We start from the raw sequence: 24354 nt of genomic DNA, 5'->3' as shown, positions 1-24354 counted from the left end.
CCAATATTGTGGGTGCTGACATATTGTGAGTGGGATCTTTTGATTAGGCTGTTTCCATTGAAATGTGACCCACCCAATGGTGAGTGGGACCATTTGATTAGATTATTTCCATAGAGATGTGAGCCCACCCAATCATGGTCCATCTTCATTAGCTTACTGGTATCCTCTATGAGAGAATAAAATGCAAAGACATTTTTAAGAGAGCTCACAGATGTGAAGAGAAAATGCCTAGAGAGCTGCTGAAACTTGAACCAGGACAGAAGCCAACAGATGATACCCAGTGTTTGTCTCAGAGAAGCTAAGAGAGAACCACCAGACACTTAGAGACAAATGCCCTGGGAGAAACAAGCAAGGAACACCAGAGCTGAGAGAGAACCTAATACAGAAGCTCAGGGACATTTTGGAGAAGCCAACAGAAACTAGAAGCTAACCCTGGCAAAGGCCCAGCAGACTCTGACCATGTGCCTTCCCATGTGACAGAGGAACCCCAGATGCCACTGGCCTTTCTTCAGAGAAGATACAGTCCTATTGATGCCTTAATTGGGAAATTTTCATGGTCTTAGAAGTACATACTTGTGAATAAACCCCCATTGTAAAAGCCAATTAATTTCTGGTATTTTGCATTCTGGTAACTTTAGTAAACCAGAACAGACTTTGGAACCAGCGAAGTGGGATGCTGCTGTGTTTCCAAATAATAAACATGTTGGAGTACCTTTTTAAGTGGAAAAGGAGAATACTCTCATTGATAGGCTAGGCCTAGACTGCTTTGAAGAGATTGTCAGTAGAACTATGGACTCTAAAAATACTTCTGATGAGGACCTAGAAATGATGAATGTTTCATTGCCAACTGGAAGAAAGGCAATTGTTGTTTTAAAGTGACAGAGAATTTGGCAAAATTCAGTTCTGGTATCAGATAGAAGGCAGAATTTGAAAGTAATGAGCTGGGATAACTTAGCTGAAGAGATCTCCAAACTAAATATGGGAAATGCAGCCTGGCTTCTCCTTGTAGCTTACGCTAAAATGTGAGAGGAATGAGTAAAGGTCAGAACTGAACTCTCGGGTAAAAACAACAACAACAACAACAACAACAACAAAAAATGGTCTGGAACACTCTGGGCTTCCAGAAAGTAAGGCCCCAGAGGAGAGTGCCCCATGTGAGGATTTAACAAAACCTGGAATCTGCCAGCCTTTCAGTACAATCCAGGATTGAAGATTAATTTATCCAGGAAAGATTTGTGAAAAGTCCTGTCTGATGGTTTTGACCCCTTCTTTATGCTGCTTGACAAGCCAACAGATTTCTTGCAGGGCCACTTCCAGTCTGGACTAAAATGGACAAAAAAGGGAAAACTGAAGGAAAGATGATTTTAAGAGCAGAACCATAGAAGTAAGGTCTGAAGTCAAGAAACCTTGGGCCAGGAGAGTGGTGCATGCACATGAATAGGGTAAGTTTAAGATTGCCATGGGGAGTTCTGATACCTATGGTTTCTGGGGAATTGAGAGGAGCTTGGCCACTCTGTTAAGAGTGTTGGTGCCTGAGGCTCAGAGAGGGTAGAGCACATTACCCATGGATTGGGGAGAGCCTGGCTACCAATCAGTGTTCAGAGAGGGAAGAGCCTGGGCCCCAGAGATGGCAGAGTCCGGGTGCCACTTCAATGCTTAAGGAGAGTGGTGTTGAGCACAAGGTGGTCTCCCCAATGTGTGGAACTGTTGTAGCCATCACCCCAATGTTTGGAGAGAACTGGGCTACCATGAAGACCCCTGGAAAGGGTGGAACTCCTGCTCTCTCAAGTCCCAAGTACAAAATATCTTCCTATAAATGACTCTCAGACTTCGAAATCTAATGGAGTTTACCCTACAGGTTTTAGGAACAATTAGGGCCCATGATCAAGTTTACCTTTCCATTTCCCCCTATAACAACAGGAATGTTTACCCTATGACTTGTCCTTTCTTTTATACTGGAAGCAGATAACTTGTTCTAAGTTTCACAGGTCCACAGTCTGAGTAGAATTTTGCCTAATGAAAAATTACAACTGTAACCGATTTTGATGACTTTGTACTTAATCTTCTTACTGAAATGATTTAAGCTTTTGTGACATTGTGATGGAATGAATGTACTTTTTTGTGCGGAAAGAACATGTCTTTTTGAGGTCCATAGGATGGAATGTGCTGGCTTGAGTCTGTTATATACCCCATAAAAGCCATGTTCTTTTAATCCAATCTTGTGTGTGCTCAGCTACTGTGTTTGGGGTCTTTTGATTAGGTTGTTTCCATGGTGATGTGACCCACTCAATTGTGGCTGAGACCTTTTGATGAGATTATTTGCATGGAGATGACCCCACCCATTCAAGGTGGGACTTAGTTTGCTGGCATCCTCTGTGAGAGGATAAAAGGCAGAGACATTTTGAAGAGAGCTCAGAGATGCACAGAGAAAACACCCAGCAACATTTTGCAGACATCCATTGAAACCAGAACAAGGAATGCAGCTGAGGGATGAAATCGAATTTGCTCCAGAGAAGGAAAGAGGATCCCCAGATGCTTAGAGAGAAACACCCTTGGAAAAACAAGGATGCATAGGAGCTGAGAAACAGAAGCTAAAACAGAGGCCCAGAGACATTTTAGAGAAGGCGACAGACAACAGAAACTAATCCCAGGAGAGGCCCAGCAGACTACAGCCATGTTCCTTCCCATGTGGCAGAGAAACCCCAGATGACAGCAGCCTTTCAGAGAAGGTATTATCCTACTGATGCCTTAATTGGGACGTTTTCACAGCCTTAGAACTGTAAATTTGTGAAATAATAGGCCCCCATTTTAAAACTGATCCATTTTTGGTATTTGGCATTCCAGTAGCTTTAGCAAACTGAACACGGGGAAACAATACTACTGGTCCTGCAGTAATAAAAGTGATAATGAGAGGATACTGAACAACCATATGCCAACAAACTAGACAATTTAGATGATGTGGACAACTTCCTAGAAACACATGAAGAACCATCACTGATTTTAAGTGTAAAATTACCAAATGATCTAACAATCTGGTTGGAAAAACTTAATCCAGGGACACAAACATTTTCAAACCAATGTTTATGGTGGCATTATTCACAACTGCCTAAGAATGGAGGTGGCCCAAGAGACCATCAAATTATGAGTAGAGGGGCAAATTGTGGTGTATATATATGATGGAATATGGTGCTACAGGAAGGACTGGAATCATAAGGCATGCAACAAAGTAAATGATCCTCAAGGACATTATGTTGAGTGAAATAAGCCAGAAATAAAAGAACAAATATTGTATGATCTCACTAATATGAACTAACTATAGTAAGCAAACTCTAAGAGTTGAATTCGAGAGCATAGGTTATCAGAAGATAGAAAAAGGATAGAGATTGGGCAATTGATGCTTAAGTACAGAATGTTCAGTATGGTTGATAGTAAAAGTTCAGAAATCGATAGCATAATACTGCGTGATGGTAGCAAAATACCATTAAGTGTAACTAACAAAGCTAAGTGTAAGTACAGTTGAAAGAGAAAGGCTAAAGTCGTGTCACCAGAAGGCCAGCTAGAGGATAAAAACTGGAACTGTATAACTTAGCAAAACCTAGAGTAGACAATGATGGTGTTTAATTGTACAAATATAAAAAAAAATTCTTATGTAAACTAGAACAAACCTACATCACAATTACAAGGTGTTAATAATAGGGCATTATATGCGAAAAATGCAACTAATGTAAACTAAGGTCTACAGTTAAGAGTAACATTGTAATATTTTTTATTAATTGTAACAAAGGCACAATACAAAAACTAAGTATCAATGGGGGATATAAGAGGTATGGGATTATTTTTCTTGGAAGAAATGAGAATGATTTCATTGACTGTAGTGGTGAAAGCATAACTGATTATGCCAAGAGCCTTTGATTATACACTTAAGATGGATTGTATGTTGCGTGAATAAAACTGTTACAAGAAATCAATCTATAAGAAAACAGGAAAAGAGGGAGAAAAGAACAAAAACCAAGAGTGATAACTAGCAAACAAGCAGTGGTGTGGCATCTTCCCAATGATCCCCACCTCCTGGTAGTCAAATCCTGTGTAAAACCCTCCCCTTGAGAGTGGCAAGGCCTGTGACTTACCTGCAACAAATTTAATAACAACAAAGGTGATGGCATGTCACTTACAAGATAGCTATGGAAGGTTGCAACGTCAACCTTTCTAGCAAGCTCCCTCCTGTGCTAGCTTTGATGAAGTCAACTGTCATGTTGTGAGCTACCCTATGGAGAGGCCCATGTGGCAAGTAACTGAGGGTGGCCTCCAGCCAACTACCAGCAAGAATCCGAGGCCCTCAGTCCAACAACCTGCAATGAACTGAATCCAGACAATATCCTCATAACCTTGCAAACAGATGCTTCCAGTCTTTAGATGAGACCATAGCCATGGCGAATACCTTGAATGCAATCCCTGAAGCACAGGACCCAGCTAAGCCATGCCCACATTCCAGACCCACAGAGATTCTGAGATAAACGTGTTAGGTGGCTAAACAATTTATATCGATCTCTGAGTTGTCAATAGTGTGTTGGAGGAAGAAAGGGGAGAGGAGTCTGTGAGAACTAGCTGAGGGAAAGTTATTTCCCTCATAAAGCTTCCTCATCTATGAAAGTTTAACAATAATTCCTGCCTTATAAATGTGTGGATTAAGTTGTGTTACGAACTGCAAACTGTTTAGAACAGTTTCTAACATGACTATACAAGTGTTTGCTATTATTATTTTCTATGTTATGCTTCTAGGTGGAATGACTTCTTTAACATTAAAAATGATGCTTTTTTCCTCTGGTGATATTCTCTGCACTGAAATCTCCACTGTCTGATACGAAAATCCCTCTACCATCTTGCTGTTGAGTAGTGTTAGCAAGTACATATTTTCCATCCTTTCATTTTTAAACTATTTGTGTCATTATAGTGAAATCCTTATGGAAAGCATATAGCTGGGTGCTGCTTTTTTTATCCAATCATAAAACCTCTATAATTTGGATGTTTCCACCATATACATTTAGAGTTATCATTCATGCATTTGGGTTTCTGTGTACAACTGTTGCAATCTGTTGTCTGTTTGTTGTTTTTCCCTTTTCTTTTCCTGTCTTCCTTTGGATTGAGTATTTTTATTATTCCATTATATTTATTTTGTTGCCTTTAGAGATGTAATTCTTGCCATTTAAGTGGTTGCTTTAGTATTTAAAATACATTTCCTTAATTCATCACACTCTACATTTTTAGACTTTGAACATAGGAAAACCGTGATAGTATTCTTGCATTACCCTTTCCAAGTCTGTGCAAATCTCATTAAACATTTTAGTTCCACAATATGTAACTTCCATAATACTTTACTAATTTTAAACAGTTAACTTTTGATTTCTACATTAAATCACTTCATAATACATTGCTATTTTTGCTTCAAACTGTCAATTTTCTTTTTATTTTGTTTTTGTTTGTTTTGATATTGCAGTGCAACTCCTGGGGAGCATTTTTCCTTTATTATGGAAAAATATATAACATATATAGAGCACAAAATTTCCTATTTTAATGAATTTCAAGTATATGATTCAGTGGTACTGATTATATTCACAAGATTGTGCTACCATCACATTACCAAAATGTTGCCATCACAAAAGATACTCTTTATTCATTAGATATTAACTCTCTATTTCGCTTCAACCCCACCTCTGATAACCTAATTTCTGCCTCTATGTACTTGCATATTATTTCATATAAATGAAATCTTACAATATGGTCCTTTTGTCAGGCTTATTTCACTCAACATGATGTCCTTAAAGATAATCCATTATGTATCATGTAACTGAACCTCTTTCCTTTCTATGACTGAATCTCATTGTATGAATACATCACAGTATTCATTCACTGGTTAATGGACATTTGGGTTGTCCCCCTTTTTGGCTTTGAACATTAGTGTACAAATAGCTGTCTGAGCCCTGCTTTCAATCCCCTTGGATATATACCCAGAAATGGGAAAGCTGGGTGATACAATAATTCTCTTTAACTTTTTGAGGAAATGCCAAACACTTGTTCACAGTGGCTGCATTATTTTACATTCTTATCAAAGATTTATATTTCTGTACACATTGCCCAACACTTGTTCCTCCCCCCTTATAGTAATAGCCATTCTAGTTGGTGTGAATTAACTTATCAAGGATAAAATTGTTCAATTTTTTGAAATGCTTTTTCTGCATCAAATATCAATTATTTTTCCATTCGTTCCTTTAATGTGGTATACTGATTGATTTTATGTTTAACCATTGTACATTCTTGGGATCACACAAAGCTGGTGATGGCATATAATTTTAATGATCTGTTGGATTTGGTTTGCTAGTATTTTGTTAATGATTCTTGCTATTATAAAATTCATTAGGGATTAATCTGTAATTTCCTTTTCTTGTGATGTCTCTTACTGTCCTTTGTATTAGAGTGATTCTGGCCACATAAAATCAGTTAGAAAGTGTTCCTACTTCTCAACTGTGAAAGGTTTTGACAATGACAGGTGTTAATTCTTCTCAGAATATTCAGTAAAATTCACCAGTGAAGCCATCTGGTTCAGGATGTTTTGTTTCATAACAGATCCAATGTCTTTATTTGTTATTTGTGTTTGGAAATCTTCTATTCTTGAGTCATTTAAGGTAAATTATCAGTTTCTAAGAAACTGACCATTTCTTACAGGCTTTATAATATATTGGTGTACAATTCTTCATAGTATCCTCTTATAGTAACTTTGTTTATAAGGTCAGACATACATATGCCCCTCTTTCACTTCTGGTTTTATTTCAGTCTGCTTCATTTTTGTCTCTGCCAGTCTTAGCTAAGGATTTGTCAATTTCATTGATTTTTTCATTTCCTTATTTCTGCTTTCTTTAGGATTAGTGTACTAAACTTTTTACAGCTCTTACAAATGTGAAGTTAGGTTACTGATAGAAGAAACTTAATGCAAGCACTTACACCTAAAAATGTCTATCTGAGAACTGCCTTTGCAGCATACCATATATTTTAGTATTTTTTAAAAGTATTCAATCATCTGAAGATACTACCTAATTTCCCTTTGGATATTTTCCTTGAGCCAAAAATTTTTAATTTCCGCACTTGTGAATTTTCCTTGCATTATTGATTTCTAGCTTCAGTCTATTGTGAACAAAGTACAGAAGATACTTTGTATGATTTCAGAGTGTTTAAATTTTTTGTTACTTTTTTTCATTCTAAAACGTGGTCTATCCTAGATCATCCATGAGCACTTGAAACATATTCCGAGGTTGTTGGTGTTCTGTATATTTCTGTTAGGTCTAGTTGGCCTGTAGTATTTTTCAAGTTCTCGGTTTACTATCTATTTATATATTCTACCCCTTGTTGAAAGTGATATGCTGAAGTTTCCTAAAAATATTGTAGAACCAGCCACTTTTCCCTTCATATTCATTCTGGAGCTCTATTGTTGAGTGCATGTGTTCATAAGTGTTATGTATTCATGCTGAATTGGCCCATTTAAAAATATACAGTATCTGTTCCCAGAGTAACAGTTTTGACAATGTCTATTTTGCTTATTAGTAATAGCCACCTGCATTCTTTTATGGTTACTATGGGGATGGAATTTTCCCTAACTTTTCACTTTCAACCTAATTGCACAGTTTTTTTTATAAGAGATTTTATTTTGAGATAAATTCAAACTTACAGGAACAGTTGCAAAAACAGTACAAACCCCATACATAGAATTCCAGCATACCCTGAACCCCCTCCCCCAATACCCTGATCCACCACATTTAACATCCTGTCACAACACCATTTTTCTTTCTTTCCCTCCCTCCCTCCCTCCTCTATCATCCATCATCTATTGCTCTGTACACTTGAATTTAAAGTGAATCTCTTGAAAACAGCATATAGCTGTGCCATGATTTTTAAAAACTCCATTCTGACAATCTCTTATTTTGAATGCAATTAATCTATTTACATTTCAAGTAACTGTTATAGGGCAGAACTTACTTCTGAACATCTTGTCATTGGGTTATTTTTAAAAACATCTATACCTTTTATTTCCATCCACTCTTCCATTACTGTCTACTTTTGCTTTAATCTTTTGTGTTTCCTTTTGTTCATCTGAAAATGATGTACCCTCCCCCTCATTTTTAAAATAGTTTTTCCACATGTAGAGTTCATGGTTCACTTTTTTTCTATCTGTGTTTTAAATATATCATCCCACTGCCTTCTTGCCTCCATGATTCCTGTTGACAAATATGCACATAATTGAATTGAGGCGACTTTGTACATGATGTGTTACTTCTCTCTTGTGGCTTTCAAAATTCTCTGATTGATACTTGAGTTTGAATTTAAGGTCTCAGTATGTCTGAGTTTCCCGTTTGGAGTTTGTTGAGTATCTTAGATGCATTTATTCCCGTCCTTCAATAACCTTGGTATATTTTCAGCCTTTGCTTCTTTAATATTCTTTCTGCCTCTGCCCCTATTCCTTTTCTGGGATTCCCATAATACAGATATTTAAAGTTTTATGGTTATCTTTGGCTCTGTTCATGTTTCTTCATACTTTTTACTTTCTGCTCCTCAGACTGAATAACTGTTACAGTTTGTGTTTACCAAAATTCTCATTTTGCTACTATATTTCCTTGATTTCTTTTCTCTGTCTAGGTCTCCTCCAGATCTTTTAGCATATGGAAGAAAGTTTTTAAGTCTCTGGTGTGTTCAAATACTAGGCTTCCCTTCTGATGTTTTTTGTTGCAGCTTAATCTTGTTTATGTGAATGGGCATCAATTCTTGTTTTGTAGCACTTGTATTACTTGATGTACACTGTGCACTTTAATTAATGTGCTAACTCTGGAATTTAGTGACTGGCTTGTTTGTTCCTTAAGCATGACCCCAGATAGTGTTACAAGTGATTTTTTTTATGTCTGCAGCTAAAAGAAAATTAAACTTTACCAACCTTTGCAGATTTCTGTGAGTACTCTCATTTAGAATTCAGTTAGCCTAAAAATTAGACTAAAGAACAAGCCAGGGTGAAAGTGTAGACCCATCCTTTGGATACTGTTATTGTGTCCTCTAGTCATGCAACATGGTCTTATGAAAATCCCTGTTTACATGCATCTAAACATCCCTCACCCCCAGAAAGTTTTTTTGACTCAGTTCTGTGTGCTATATTAACTTTTAAAACCAGTAATTCTTTGATCTACTGAGTTTTGTTTTCTTTCAATAGTTTAGTTGCCCACAAACTGTTTATAAATCCAGAGCAGGCTCTGGGACAGCAGGTCAAAGATAAGTATCCTGGTTCAGTCTTTCATGCTGCCACCAGAGACTTGGATCCCAGTATGTGCATAAATTTTACTGTTCCCTCTGTAACTAGGAACAAGAAAGGGCACTTATCACACAGGCTGACTCCACACCAAGGGAGGGGTTAGAGATAGGTCCAACAATTGGGTCAGAGTTTCCTACCATTTTAAAGTTGTGTTTTATTGATTTGGCAGTTGTCAAGTTACTGCAACTCAACAGTTTTTCAGAACTGAGAAATGGGGTTCTCCCAGTTTTTGCTTCTAGTCTAATTCTTCCGTGCAGGGGATGGAGCACTGGAGCATCTCATCCCACCACCGTGGTGATATAATCCAGTTATCTTTTAAAGATTTTAAAAATCAGAGGAAAAGTCTTGTATTTACCCACATATATACCATTTTGGATGTTCTCCATTCCTTTGTATAGAGCAAAACTTCAGTCTGATATCCATTTCTTCCTGTCTGAAAGACTTCCTTTAATATCCCTTATAATGCAGATCTGCTAATTGTTTCAGCTTTTCTATGTCTAAAACAGTATTTGTTCCTTTTGCTCCTTTTGATTGCTACTTTCCTCAGTTTCAGATACTTTTCTCATTCTCTTCGATGTTCAGTACTCAGCTAAGGATCCCAGGGTAGCCCTGCCTCACAACTTTAGAGCTCTATCTCTGTGCATTTTCCCCTCTCTCGGCCTCTATGTCCTGAGAAATCTGACTTGACCTACTCAAACACCAAATTCAATTCAGGGAAACCATGGGGCATTTCCTGGATTTACCCATTCAGCACTGCTTCCATAAAACTTCCATCAGAATGTAAGCTAGGTGACTATAGTCCTCACTTCACTTGTTTCTGTTTCAGGGATCACTATAACACATAGCCTGATGTCCAACATCTGAAAACTGTTTTCATATATTTTGTCTGAAGTAGTTGTTTCCTCCAGTTCCTTCATCTTACTCAGAAAAGGAAGCCAATAATTCACTTGACATAGTAACTAAAGCGTGCATGTTTTTTCCCCAAATTTTATTGATATATATTCACACAACACATAAACCATACAAAGTATACAGTCACCGGCTCACATTATCATCACATAGTTGGGCATACATTCCCACAATCAATTTTAGAACATTTCCATTACTCCAGTACAGAAACAAGAATAGAGATTAAAAACTAAAACACTCCTCTATGCTTTACACCCCCTATTGTTGATCCATAATATTGGTGTAGCAAATTTGTTCTAATGAAAGAAGATTAAAATATTAACTATACTCCATAGCTTGTGATAGCTATATTTTTCCCATACATCCCTTTAATTTTTACATTTGTAGTTCATGCAAGAACGTACTGACAGATGACTTTTAACAACATTCAAGTTCACCTACAATAGGTCACTATTACTTATAATCCCAATGAGCTACCATCAACTATATTCATTCCGAAATATTTAAGCTCAATCTTGTTAACAATTCTATACATATTAGGTAACACTACCCCTTCTCTACCTTCTATCTCTAGATACTCTATACTCTAGTTTTAAGACTGAGTTTACATGTTTTAGTTAGTTCATATTAGTGATATCACACAATGTTGGTCTTTTGTGTATGGCTTATTTCACAGCATTATGCCAAGTTTCATCCATACTGTCACATGCTTCAGGACCTCATTCCTTCTTACTGCTGAACAGTCCATCATATGTATATACATTTTGTTTATCCACTATTCTGTTGATGGACACAGTCTGTTTCCATCATTTCATAATTGTGATTAATGCTGCTATGAACATCGGTGTGCAGGTGGTCTACTTCCAGACCTTCTGGGAATATGCCAAGTAACAGAACTGCTGGGTCATAGGGCAACTTGATATTTTCTGGAGAACTGCCCAACTGTCTTCCACAGTGACTGCACCATTGTACATTCCCAACACCAGTGAAAAAGTGTTCCATGTTCTCCACATTGTCTCCAACATTTGTAGTTTCCTGTTTAATAGCAGCCATTCATATAGATTTGAGGTGATATCTCATTGTGGTTTTGATTTGCAATTCCCTAACGGCTAATGAAGAAGAAAATCTTTCTACGTCATTTTTACCCATTTGTATTTCCTCTTTGGAGAAATGTCTTTTCATCTTTTGCCCATTATATTAATTGTTTTTCCTTTGGTTGTTGAGTTGTAGAATTTAGTTACATAAATTGGACATCAAACCCTTAACAGATATATGGTTACCAAATATTCTTTCCAATTCACCTGGCTGTCTCATCACCTTTTTGACAAAGAACTTTGAAGCACAGAAGTGTTCAATCTTGAGGTTTTCCCATTTACTTTTTTCTTTCATTTCTTGGGCTTTCAGTGTGACATCTAAGAAGTAACTTCTTATTACTAGGTCTTTAAGATGTTTTCCTATATTCTAGGAGTTTTATAGTACTAGCTCTTATATTTAGGTCTTTTATCTAATTTGAGTTAATTGTTGTATACGGTAAGTAAAGTAGGGGGGTCTTCCATTCCTTTGGATATGGATATCCAGTTCTCCCAGCCCCATTTATTGAAGAGACTACTCTGTCCAAGTTCAATGGATTTGTGGACATTGTCAAAACTCAATTGACCATAGATGTGACAGTGTATTTATGAACTCTCAATTCATTTCCATTGATCAATGTCTATATTTGTTTCAGTACCATGATTTTCTGACCACTATGGCTTTATAATAAGTTTAAAGCCAGAAAGTGTTAAGTCCTCCCACTTCCTTTTTTAGGATGCTTTTGGCTATTTGAGGTCCCTTTCCATTCCAAATAAATTTAATAAGCTTTGCCAACTCTGCAAAATAGGCTACTGGAATTTTGATTGGCATTGCATTGAATCTATAGATCAATTTGGGGAGAACAGACATTTTAACATTTAGCCTTCCTATCCATGAACACAGAATATCTTTCTACACATTTATGTCTTATTTGATTTCTTTTAGCAATATTTTGTAGTTATCTGTGTACAGGTCCTTTACATCCTTGGCTAAGTTTATTGCCGGACACTTGATTCTTTTAGTTGATATGGTGAATGGAACGTTGTCTCATCAGCTATGTCATTACAAATTTACAGAAACACTACTGATTTTTGCATGTTAACCTTGAATCCCAACTGCTGAATTTTCAGCTCAAGTAACTTTGTCATAGATTCTCGGGATTTTCCAAATATAGGATCATGCCATTTGCAATGCATTTTAGTCTTCCTTTCTAATCTGGACGCCTACTCTTTTTCTTGCCTAATGGCTCTAGCTAGTACTCTAGCACAATACTGAACAGTGGTGACTGTAGGTATCCCTGTCTCATTCTTGATCTCAGGGAAAGGCATTCTGTCTCACCATTGAGAACATGGGCTCTGGGTTTTTCAGATCCACCCTTTATCATATTGAGGAAAATCCTTTGAGTCTACATTTTGGAGTGTTTTCAACAGGAAAGAATGCTGAATTTTGTCAAATGCCTTTTCCTCAACTGAAATGATCACATGACTTTTCCTTTTCTATCTGTTAATGTGTTATATTACATTGATTTTCTTGTGTTGAACCATCCTTGCATGCCTGGGATAAAACCTACATAGTTGTGATGTATAATTCATTAAGGTGCCATTTGATTTGATTTTCAAGTATTTTGTTGAGAGACTGGCCTGTAGTTTTCCTTTGTTGTAGTATCTTTATCCAGTTTAACACGGGTAATTGGATCAGGGACTTAGAATAGATCATATGCCCATGAATGACGACTGGTTAGTGCTCTCTATACTAAGATATTATTGGCAACCATCTAAAGTATTCCTTATGGCTTTTCTCTCTAAATTATCCCGTTGTCTCCCACTTATTCTTGCTAAATCACTTTCTTCAATTAGAATGAAAACAAGTTTATTAATTATTATGGGCCTTGTTAGTCATCAGTAAGATGGGATAATACCAACTACTAAAGGATATAAATATTAAAGAGAAAATAATTATAAAATGTTTAGTTGTAGATAAACAGGATATTAGTAAGCTGGGTCTATGAGAAGAAAAATGATTCTCAGATGAAGCATAGATACAAAGAAGGAAATGTCTTTCTTTGTCTAGACTTTGTGGAGCCAGGATACTGAGGCAAACTCTCCTCACTTAAGATATTAAAAAGACAGGGTAAAGGATGACATTGTCCATAAAGTAAAACACTTGCCCCAAATTTAAATTTTCTGTAGTACACAATTTATCTTAACCTGTTTGGCCAGTTTATTTAAATAACCTAACTCATGGAGTCTAGGTGGAACAAGACCTTGTAATTCAGTATAGCTTAATGTAATATCCAGATACACTGCAAAGTATGTTGTGCAGATAATAAAAATATATTAGCCAAGGCCCTTAAGGGACTGGAGAAAAAATATGGAACTATTAAACTTACCTACCTGGAAAATCTCTCACACTCTCTCAAGCAATAGGAACTCCCAACTTAATAAGCCAAGCCCTCAATCTTGAAACTTGCTCTTATGGAACTTATTTCTGCAAAGGGAAAGCTAAGTCTACCTATATTATGCTTAAGAGTCACTTCCAGAGAACTTCTTTTGCTCAGATGTGGCCTCTCTAAGGCCATCTCTGCAAATAAACTCATAACCCTCCCTCCTATACAGGACATAACTTCCAGGGATGTGAGTCTCCCTGGCAATGTGAGATATGACTCCCAAGGAGGAACCTCACTCTAACATCATGAGATTGCCAATGCCCTTTTTAACAAAAGGGGGTAAAGAAATGTAAGAAAATAAGGGTTCAGTGGCTAAGTGTTTCAAATAGAATTGAAAGGCTATTCTGCAAACTTCAGCTAGACGTCACAAATTGCCATGGTATGGAAGCCCCAACCAACACTATTAATTAAAACCCTAGCAAATACCCAGGGCTCTGAGAATCTATAAAAATATTTAACTGTTTGTTTTTCAGGAATTTAAAACCTCCAGGTTGTTCCTATGCCAGATAAACCTGGAAGTCCAGAGGTACCAGTCTCTCCAACATCAACCAGTTGCCCCCCGCTACCCCATAATGTAGACACCCCATTTCAAAAAGAAGTTAGAATGGTCATTGCCCAAATACCTCTTAACATTGAGACAATGATCAAATGAGGGGGGAACTTATAAAAGACAGAATAGGATATAACAAATCATAATGACTACTGAATTATATAAATATTTATAGTTCTGGTAGTATTAGAACACCTAGTAGGTAATACTTGAAATAGTGAAACTGTAACCCATACTATACTTTGAAATTTGCCCTATCACTGCTTGTTCAACAGTACTTTGAAATGTATCTTTTCTGCATATGTAATATTTCAAAATAAACAAGTTTAAAAGATAGTTACATCAAAAAAAAAAAAAAAAAAAAAAAAAAGAAATGTAAATATGGTACCACAGCCTTCCTGTGTATTCCTCTGGGCTTCAACATAAAAGTGAATTGGACCCTGAATCCAGAAGATGAAGTATTATTTTTGGAAAATGTTTCTTAGATCGCTTGTATTACAAAATTAAAACATGAATATTTTTAGTACAAAAATATTTTAAAACTGTATTTTAAAATGCAGCTTTGAAACTGTACTTTTTAATTGTACATATTTTAAAACTATACTAATATTACCTTTATAAAACTCTTTGAAACTTCAGTGGCATATTTCAGCATCCTGGAATTGAAGAATCTAAAATGCGGGCAGAAACTACCTTCAGAAGCTCAGGTGGACAGAATTTGGAAGCACATATTTCTACATTTTTACATACCTAGAGGCATATGTTGTGTATGAAGTGGCAGTGTGCCATTCTGTTTAACAGCTTGACCTCTGGAGCAATACTTGGCAGAATTAAAGCTAAGCTACTCACTAGCTAAATATCCCTGGACCAAGATACTTCACTGCTCTAATCCTCCATTTGGGAGAAATAATAGAAATGAATTCATAGTAGTTTAGGAAGTTAAATATTTTAACATGTGGAAAGTATTCAGATATTTAAATAATACCTTAAATTCTATTTGCAAAAAAAGATGGCATTTTCTCAAATTTTTTCTCCAACTTTTTGTGACTTTTCCCTCTCATTTCATGTTGTCATGGTTATACCTAAAGTAAACATTCTTTAGCACACCAAGGCTTTTATTTCACTGAATGATAGTGGATAGCAATTACAGACCTAGTGATTCCTTCCTGTGGAGTTTGCTCATTTTATATAAAGGATAAATTACTAATTAAGGAACTCTCATATTGAGTATACAGAATTTCTTACATGTCAATTCTGCAGCATGCCTATCAGTTAAAATGACAGATGAGGATTTTCCAATTCCAATACATAGTTTGAATTCTCTCATGGTATATCATCAGATGAACTAAGGGATTAGCTCCATAAATGACATTGATATGGATTCCCTCCTGCATTAATTTCCATATATTTACTGAGATAGTACTAAAGACAAAAGGTACTACCATATTGGTTGCATAATGTTCCTTCAATGTGTGCATTCCTTGGTGTGATTAAAGGTTAAAGCTCTGGATGAAATCTCGTCTATATTTTTAATGTGTAGGATGAGTTCTCTCATTCCATCTATGGTCAGAATATTAACTGCATGTTTTCCTACACTGGAGACATTCATAGGTTTCCTCTAAACCTTGAATAATTCCAAGTTATCTAATGATAGAAAAAGTAAAGACTTTCTCATATTGATGATATTCTTATGGCTTCTGTCCACTGTGCATTCTCTCATGTTGCCGGAGAGCAGAACTACAAGCAAAGGCTTTCCCACATAGATAACATTCATGGGGTTTCTCTCCAGTGTGAGTTATCTCATGTCGCCTGAGGGTAGAACAATGGATGAATGCTTTCCCACATGTATGGCATAGATAGGGTTTTTCTCCAGTGTGTGTTCTCTCATGTTGTCTAAGATAAGAATATTGACTGAAGGTTTTCAAACATATATGACATTCATAGGGTTTCAACTCAGTATGAGTTCTCTCATGTTGTTTGAGAGTAGAACAATGAATGAAGGCTTTCCCACATGTATCACATTCAAACGGTTTCTCTCCAGTGTGTCTTCTCTCATGTATTCGAAGATTAGAATACTGACTGAAGATTTTCCCACATACATGACATTCATGAGGTTTCTCTCCAGTGTGAATTCTCTCATGTCGTCTGAGGGCAGAACAATAAATGAAGCCTTTCCCACATGTATGGCATTCATAGGGCTTCTCCCCAGTGTGTGTTCTCTCATGTTGTCTAATATAAGAATGTTGACTGAAGGTTTTCCCACATAGGTGGCATTCAAAGGATTTCTCCCCAGTGTGAGTTATCTCATGTCGTTTAAGACTAGAATATCGACTAAAGGCTTTCCCACATAGATGGCATATATGGGGTTTTTCTCCAGTGTGAGTGCTCTCATGTCGTCTAAGGGCAGAACAATGAATGAAGGCTTTCCCACATGTATGGCATTCATAGGGTTTTGCTACAGTGTGAGTTCTCTCATGTTGCTGAAGATTAGAAGCTTGACTGAAGGCTTTTCCACAAAGATTACATTCATAGGGCTTCTCTCCAGTGTGAGCTCTCTCATGTTGTCTAAGGTCAAAAAATCTAATGAAAATTTTCCCACACAGAAGGCATTCAAATGGTTTATCTCCAATTTGAGTTCCACTATATTGTCCGTGTACAGAGCTGTTAATAAAGGCTTTATCACTTTGATGGCATTCATATGATTTACTTCTAGTGTGAGTCTGCTTATGATGATTAAAAGATGATTTGTCAGTGAGTTTGTTTAAATATGGTTTCTTTCTCATGGGAATTGGTGCATGTTGAATCTCTGTGCACCTGAGGGTGGTATCTTCTTCCAAATAATTCCACTGAAAGGAATTCTTTTGAATGTGAGAGATCTGCTGTGAGGAATTAGATGAGAAACTTTAAAACATTTGTCCATACATACATTTCTTCATTTCCCTACAGATAAATTCTGGACTAAACCTTCAGAAATAGTCTCCAATTAAAATCTTTCCCATGTTCATCTCAACTACACATTATTTACCTTAATGCACAGAGATTTTTGCTATTATATACATCCTAATTGCAGAGCTGTAAGTTCAATTTTGAACTTCATGTTTCAATATTTCTGTATGTGAACCATATTTATGCAATCATCTTTGTTAAAGAACATAAGCATAGACTTCTGTGTTCAGTTAAAATTTTCCCTAAATTCATAGTGTCACAGATTTTTGACGGATTACCATCTACCCCAAAATTAACTACAACTAGATGATTGTACTTAATGCCTAATATATTCAGTCCCCAGGCATTTATTTGGAAAACTAGGGTTCACACCAATGAAGCTTACCAACGACATAATGTCAAAAATGTCCTTCCTGTCGGAAAGTTGTATGAATATCATTTCTTGCTTTTTACAGGCACTTTTCCTGCCTATAATTATTGGGGGGAAAAACACAATACATTGTTAGAGTAGCATTATGGAAACGAAGACATTTGAAAGTTCCAAATATTCCTGTCAGTATGTTTCAAACATTGACACTTGGCTGGGAAAGAATATCAAACTCAGAACTCTAGGCAGAAGAAAATTATAGCACATTAAAAATCACAGAAGATTTTCATGATTCAAACATGAGAAAAATAATTAGCTGGGAGGTCAGGGAAATAAAAGAGCAAAAATCTTCAAAGAGTAAGACCAAGAGAAGCCTCATTATATGAAAGTTTAATTCCAATAGTACATGAATAGTCAAAGCCACCTGAATAGAACTTGATAAGTTTAGAGACTAATGATCACATATGAAGAAAATTCCCCCAATATCCTCACCTATGTTTCAGGAATCATAATTCATTTAAGGAAACTGAAGTTGGTATCTCCAAGGACCTACTAACTGATCAGGCCTCCCCACTACTGATGCACAGGTTCCTAGAACTCACCTGTATTCTGGTTTTGGAGAAATCCCATTCCTTGTCTCCAAACTTCCTCTCCTTGTTCCAACTGGGAAAGAACATCTGATTTGCAGACCTGATATCCTGTTTGCAGGAAAAAAAGATACCTGGAATTTGAGTTAACTTGAGTTATCAAGTTCACTACAGGCTACCAAAGGAAAAGGTAAGCACTGAAAGTCAACAAGGTAAAGTACTTCGACAATATTTTACTAGTAAAGGGTAACTCCTGACACTGTTCTCATTACAGTGTGGATTTCTGCTTGTTACAGCCCATGCACAAGTTTAAAGAGAGACTGCAGAATCTTCCACATTCCAACTGGAGAGAAATTTTATGTTTCCACACTTGCATAAAAATAAACCAAATAAGCATAAATTCCACCAAAACAATCTAAATTCTATATGGCAAATGATATACATGGTGTTTTTACTATTGTGTTCAGAAGCCTCAGAAAAGCATGTAGAGCTGAATAATTAGATCAAAGAGTATAGTCCTTTATTCTTTCAAAAATTATTCACTGACTGCCCAACACTGCTCTGACTGCTGGAGTTTAAGATTCAAGAAAGACATTATGTTACAGACAAGAAGTTTAAATCTTATGGGAATGAACTAGATGTAAGGAAACAGAAATCATATTTTGGGGGGGTTATGTGTTATATAAAGTAGTACAAAATAATTTAAATGTATTAAGAATATAAAATATAAAAACATAAAGAATATAAAAAGGTTATACAACAATACTGAGAAGCTGACCTGGATATCTAAAACAGGTAATATGATAGTTATGATACTTATGTAGATAGTAGATGATAGATAAATATCAATGATAGATAAATTTTCACAGACTTACCCACTGAGACCAAATGATTGATATTCTCCAGCATCACTTCCCTAAACAGTTTTCTTTGGGATGTGTCTAGCAATGCCCACTCTTCCTGGGTGAAGTCTACAGCCACATCTCTGAAGGTCATTAACTCCTAAAATATCACAGAAATTTGGATTCAAACAAGGCCATCCTTACCAAAGTCCTGAGTGTCAGGCTCAAAATGACAGCACTGGGAGGGAGACTGAAAATGTGCTTGGAGTTCTAGTAAGATCACTCTCAATGCTTAATTGCCATCTCCCTTTCAGATACACTCACAGACCCATAGATATTCTGAATCTATAACTCCATTGTAAAGGTATATCACATGACTTGTGGTGCGGTATACACATGGAAATTTCCCAATAGACTTGTAATCATGTCCTCCTGATGCTGGACATACTTGCTCTAGAACATCCATAATTATAACTATCTTTTCCACCAATTTCAGGAAAATCTACAGACTCATCATAAGGCAAGAAATATCCATGATATAACACTTTTTAAAAATGACTAGGGTTCAATTATTCATATACAGATGTTATAAAGTTGTTTAGTATTATGTTAAGCATTTGAAAAGATCCAATGTGCTTTCAGTGTGTGAAGTGTTTTCAATAGAAATTCAATGCACTGGTCTATTATTCATTAATCTGGAAAGGAATTTTGAAGCAGTATCTAGGATTCTGCAGAAATGAACAGATTTCATACAGAACTCTGGATCAGTAAGTCCTGCTTCCCTCAATTCTATGTAACTCAGTTGTTCTGATAATAAGTACAGCTGGTAGAGGATCACAAGTCAGGGACCTCTGAGATTGTTGTACTGAAAGATGGCCCTAGTATGACCATTCCTGTGGCAGGGGACCTTTCATTCTCAACATTGTCAGGGATCAACACCAGTTTTCACTGCCCCTCTTACATCTTCATCACTTCTGTTGGTTCAAGATTGAAACAAGCCCCTTTGTTGCTTCTGCTCTTGTCAAATTTTCAGTGCCATAGATTTTATTCTTCAAGGAACAATCCCTCCTTTACAAAATTTGAATAAAACTGATCCATTATAAAATTTGAATAAAAATGATTTACAAAAATTGAAGTTGGAAAATTCAAAATATTCATAAGAAAAATTTTATTTTTTTAATAATTCAAAATGTGCATATTTTAGCAACAATTAAAGAAAATTAAAATTAGGGAAAATAAACATTTCTCCATTTCCTTTTATATCCAAATCTTCCCTTGTACTCCTGTCAATAATATACCCCAGGACCTGGAAAGCTGGACTGATCAAATTCACCTACTGAAACTTCACCCTCCCACCCCAATGACTATTAACTTTTGCTTGTACTCATCTCTATAATCTATGTTCATCACATGCCTAAGCCAGCTTCAGACACTGACATGACCCATGAAGAAATTATTTGTCCAATAAATCCCATGGATTGGGTAAGAAAAAGAAAACATCTCTCTTCTCTTCAGAAAATACACTTAATAGAGGCTTGAACATAGTACTGAAATGTTTGGAAGGAAATAATTTATTGATAAGTTCCAAGCTTAAAATAAAATGTCCAGGATATGGATAAACTAATCTGAAGCTCAGCTCCTTGAACAGCCCAAGAATAGACTCAGAATATTTATGCCAATAGGAGAAACCCCATCTGCAGGCAACAGTGGTGTAACTTCAGTTAAACTTCCCAACTTCCAGGAAGATGATGGAATAGGTGAGGCAGAACAAACGTCTCCTTCATGAAAGAAACTAGAGAAAAGGTAGAAAAACCCCAGGACAGTGGTTTCAGGGTGCTGGCAGCCAGAGACAGCCTCTAAAATACATAATGCAGACCTGGACAGAAAAGCGGAGAAACTGCATCTCAAAGGACAGGGTGAGTTTATTCAGCCAGGACCACCACTGGGGGCTGGTAATGGTGAAATGGCCACCAAGCAGGGTAAGGAGCAGCTCTCCACTCCTCTGCACATATCTCAGCACATACCTGGGAAGAAAATACTCCTCAGTCACACAGCTTGTAGTCCCCATGAGGGAACCCGGGAAAGAATGGACCTGTGTTCACTGCATCTACTGTCATGCTATGGAAACCCATGGTGTGCACAGCCGAAGGGAGGCAAAGGCAAGGGCACCACTCAAAAGCATTAGGAGTACCTCCTACACCACAGAGGCTCGCAGGGGCACTGTAGGCATGGAACATGGCATGTTTGAGCTGCAGGTTGAAACACAGTGCCACAGCCTGAGAGAGACAAACTCAGAGGCCCAGGAATCACCAGACACAGGGTGCCCTTTAGCGGATTCCCAGCCAAACTGCAGAGGACCCACACCACACCCCAGGGCTAGCAGTAACCAGTGCACAAGGAAAACTGGTGAGCTGAATAGATTTCCACCTGGTGTGGACCCTGCCCAGCACACAGGTGAAGAAGAGAAAGTAGGCTTGAGGGTGAGAAATGATTTAAGAGTGCCATGTGATGGGGAGACAGGGCAAGTGCACTCCAGAAAGCTGTGACTTTCAAAAAAAACACGAATATATATATATTCTAATAATCCTGCCTATCCCAAAACAACCTGATCAAAATAAGCAAATGCCCTGAAGTCAACAGAAAATCACGAAGCACATGAAGACCGAAGAAGACATGGACAAGTCAAGAGATGAAATTAAAAAGACAGAACTTGCATAAAGTAATCAAAGAAGTACACACAAGTCTCCATAGTAACTGCAATGGGTTGGCTAAAGGACATCAAGAAAACTCAAGAAAAGCATAAAGAATAATTTAAAAGAACAAATAAAGAACAAGGTCTCATAGCAATAAAAGACATTGCTGATCAAATTTAAAACCATGGAAGTAAAAGACACTGCTGATCAAATTAACAAGACACTAGAGACATACAACAGCAGATGTGAAGAGGTAGAAGAAAGAATAAATGAAATACAGGACAGAGTAGTTGAATGAGAACATGCAAAAGAACTAATGAAAAAAATCCAAAAATCTGAAATATGTGAGGGAAATCATGGACAACATAAAGTACACAAATACAGGAATCACTGGTGTCTAGGAGAAAAGGGCTAGAAATAGTTGTGGAAAACTTCCCAACCCTTATAAATGACATAGATATGCAAATAAAAGAAGACAAATGACTCCAAATAGAATAAGTCCAAATAGGCACACGCCAAGGCATTTGCTAATCAGGTTGTAACATGCTGAAGAGGAGAAAGCCCTGAAAGAAGCAAGAGAGGAGAGATACACCACAAACAGAAACCACACAAGACTAAGTACCAACTACTCAGGGGGCACAATGGAGGTGAGAAAATAGTGGTATGAAATATATAAGATTCTGAAAGAGAAAAATTGCCAGCTAAGAATTCTCTATCCAGCAAAGCTCTCCTTCAAACTTGAGGGAGAGTTTAAAATTTTCACAAATAAATGCTGAGAGAATTTGTTTAAAAACTTGCAAGAAATGTTAAAGGGAATACTACTGGTGAGAAAAAAAGGAGAGGTCTGGAGAGCTGAAGAGTATTAGTAAGGGTAACTTAGGAAAAAAGAGGGGGAAAATAGATCTAACAAATAAAAACAAAAGGAGAACATGGTTGGCTCAAGAAATCCCTTCACAGTAATACTTTTGAATGGGAATGGATTAAACACCCCAATTAAGATACACATTCACAGAATGGATTAAAAAGTATGATCCATCAATCCTGGTGCAAAAGACTCATCTTAGACCCAGCGACACAAAGAGATGAAAAGTGAAAAGATGGGAAAAAAATATTATATGCAAGCTGCAGCCAAAAGAAAAAAGGGACAGCAATACTAATATTAGACAAAACAGATTTTAAATAAAGCAAAGATGTCACAAAGACAAAGAAATACACTACATATTAATGGTGTAATTCACCTAGTTCTAAGAAAGAAAAACATCAAATGTTTATGCACCCAATCAAGGTGCTCCAAAATACAACAGACAAACACTGGAAAAGCTGAAGGGAGCAACAGATATTTCTACAGTAATAGAGGAAGACTTCAATACACCACACTACTTTATAAATAGAACAAAGACAAAGGACCAATAAGGAAATTGAGAACCTAAATAAAATGATAAATAAATAACACTTAACAGACATAAACAGAGTGCTACATCCCAAATTACCAGGATATACATTCTTCTATAGCGCTCATTCAATGTTCTCCAAGATCATATGCTGGGGCACAAAACAAGCCTCAATAAATTTAAAAAGACTGAAATCATTCAAATCACATTCTATGACCATAATGGAATGCAACAAGAGATCAATAACCACCAAAGAAAAAGAACACTCACAAATAATGTGGAAGTTAAACAACATACTCCTAAATTATCAGTGGATCAAAGAAGAAATTGCAAGAGAAACTGGCAAATATCTAGAGGTGAAAGAAAATGAGAAAACATATCAAAACCCAAGGGATGTGGCGAAGGCAATGCTGAGAGGGAAATTTATAAATATACATGCATGCATTAAAAATGAAGTAACCAAAAACAAAGAACTGCACAGCTAAAGAAACTAGAGAATGATCAACAAACTAACCCTAAAGCAAGTAAAAGAAAAGAAACAAGGATTAAAGCAGAAATAAATGATATGAAGAAAAAAAGAAAAAAATAAAGAGAATAAAAACAAAACTTGATTCTTTGGAATCACAAGATTGACAAACCCTTAGCTAGACTGACAAAGCAAAAAGAGAAGAATTAAATAAACAAAATCAGAAATGAGAGGGGACACACTACTATGGATACCAAAGGAATTTTAAAAATCATGATGATACTATGAACAACAGGATGCCAACAAACAAGACACTTCAAAGGAAATGAATAATTTCCTGGAAACAAATGAACAACAGAGACCGACCAAGAAGAACTAGCAGACCTCAACAAACCAATCACAAGTACAGACATCCAATCAGTCATCAAAAAGCTTCCTACAAATAAAAGCCCAGGGGCAGATGGCTTCATGGGAATTTTACCAAACCTTCCAAAAAGAACTGACATCATTCTTGGCAAACTCTTAAAAAACTGAAAAAAAAGAGAAAAAAGTAACACTATTGAACTCATTTTGTGACGCTAACATCACTCTAATACCAAACTGAGATAAAGATACTACAAGAAAAGAAAATGACATGCCAATATCTGTAAGGAATACAGATGCAAAAATTCTCAACAAACTACTGGCAAATCAAATACAAAGACACATTAAAAGAATCACACACCATGACCAAGAAGGGTTCC

General features: G+C 36.6%; 1 protein-coding gene across 3 annotated transcripts in view; it reads right to left on the bottom strand.

The window, feature by feature from the left end:
• Positions 1-7857: 7857 nt before the first annotated feature.
• Positions 7858-24354, bottom strand: part of LOC119534686 (zinc finger protein 596-like) — a 176059-nt gene continuing 159562 nt past the window's right edge. For all 3 annotated transcript variants that reach the window (XM_037837318.1, XM_037837316.1, XM_037837317.1), the window contains 4 exons: positions 19095-19221; positions 18235-18330; positions 17651-17733; positions 7858-17198 (listed from right to left, as the gene is read on the bottom strand). In XM_037837318.1, the coding sequence (XP_037693246.1) occupies positions 16008-17198; positions 17651-17733; positions 18235-18330; positions 19095-19221 (1497 nt within the window). In that variant the 3' untranslated portion in view covers positions 7858-16007. The remainder of the gene's footprint in view (positions 17199-17650; positions 17734-18234; positions 18331-19094; positions 19222-24354) is intronic.

Source organism: Choloepus didactylus, chromosome 5 (assembly GCF_015220235.1).
Source record: "Choloepus didactylus isolate mChoDid1 chromosome 5, mChoDid1.pri, whole genome shotgun sequence".
Lineage (NCBI taxonomy): Eukaryota > Metazoa > Chordata > Mammalia > Pilosa > Megalonychidae > Choloepus > Choloepus didactylus.
The sequence above is the reverse complement of the archived record's forward strand: the minus strand, read 5'-3'. Positions and strand labels throughout refer to the sequence as shown.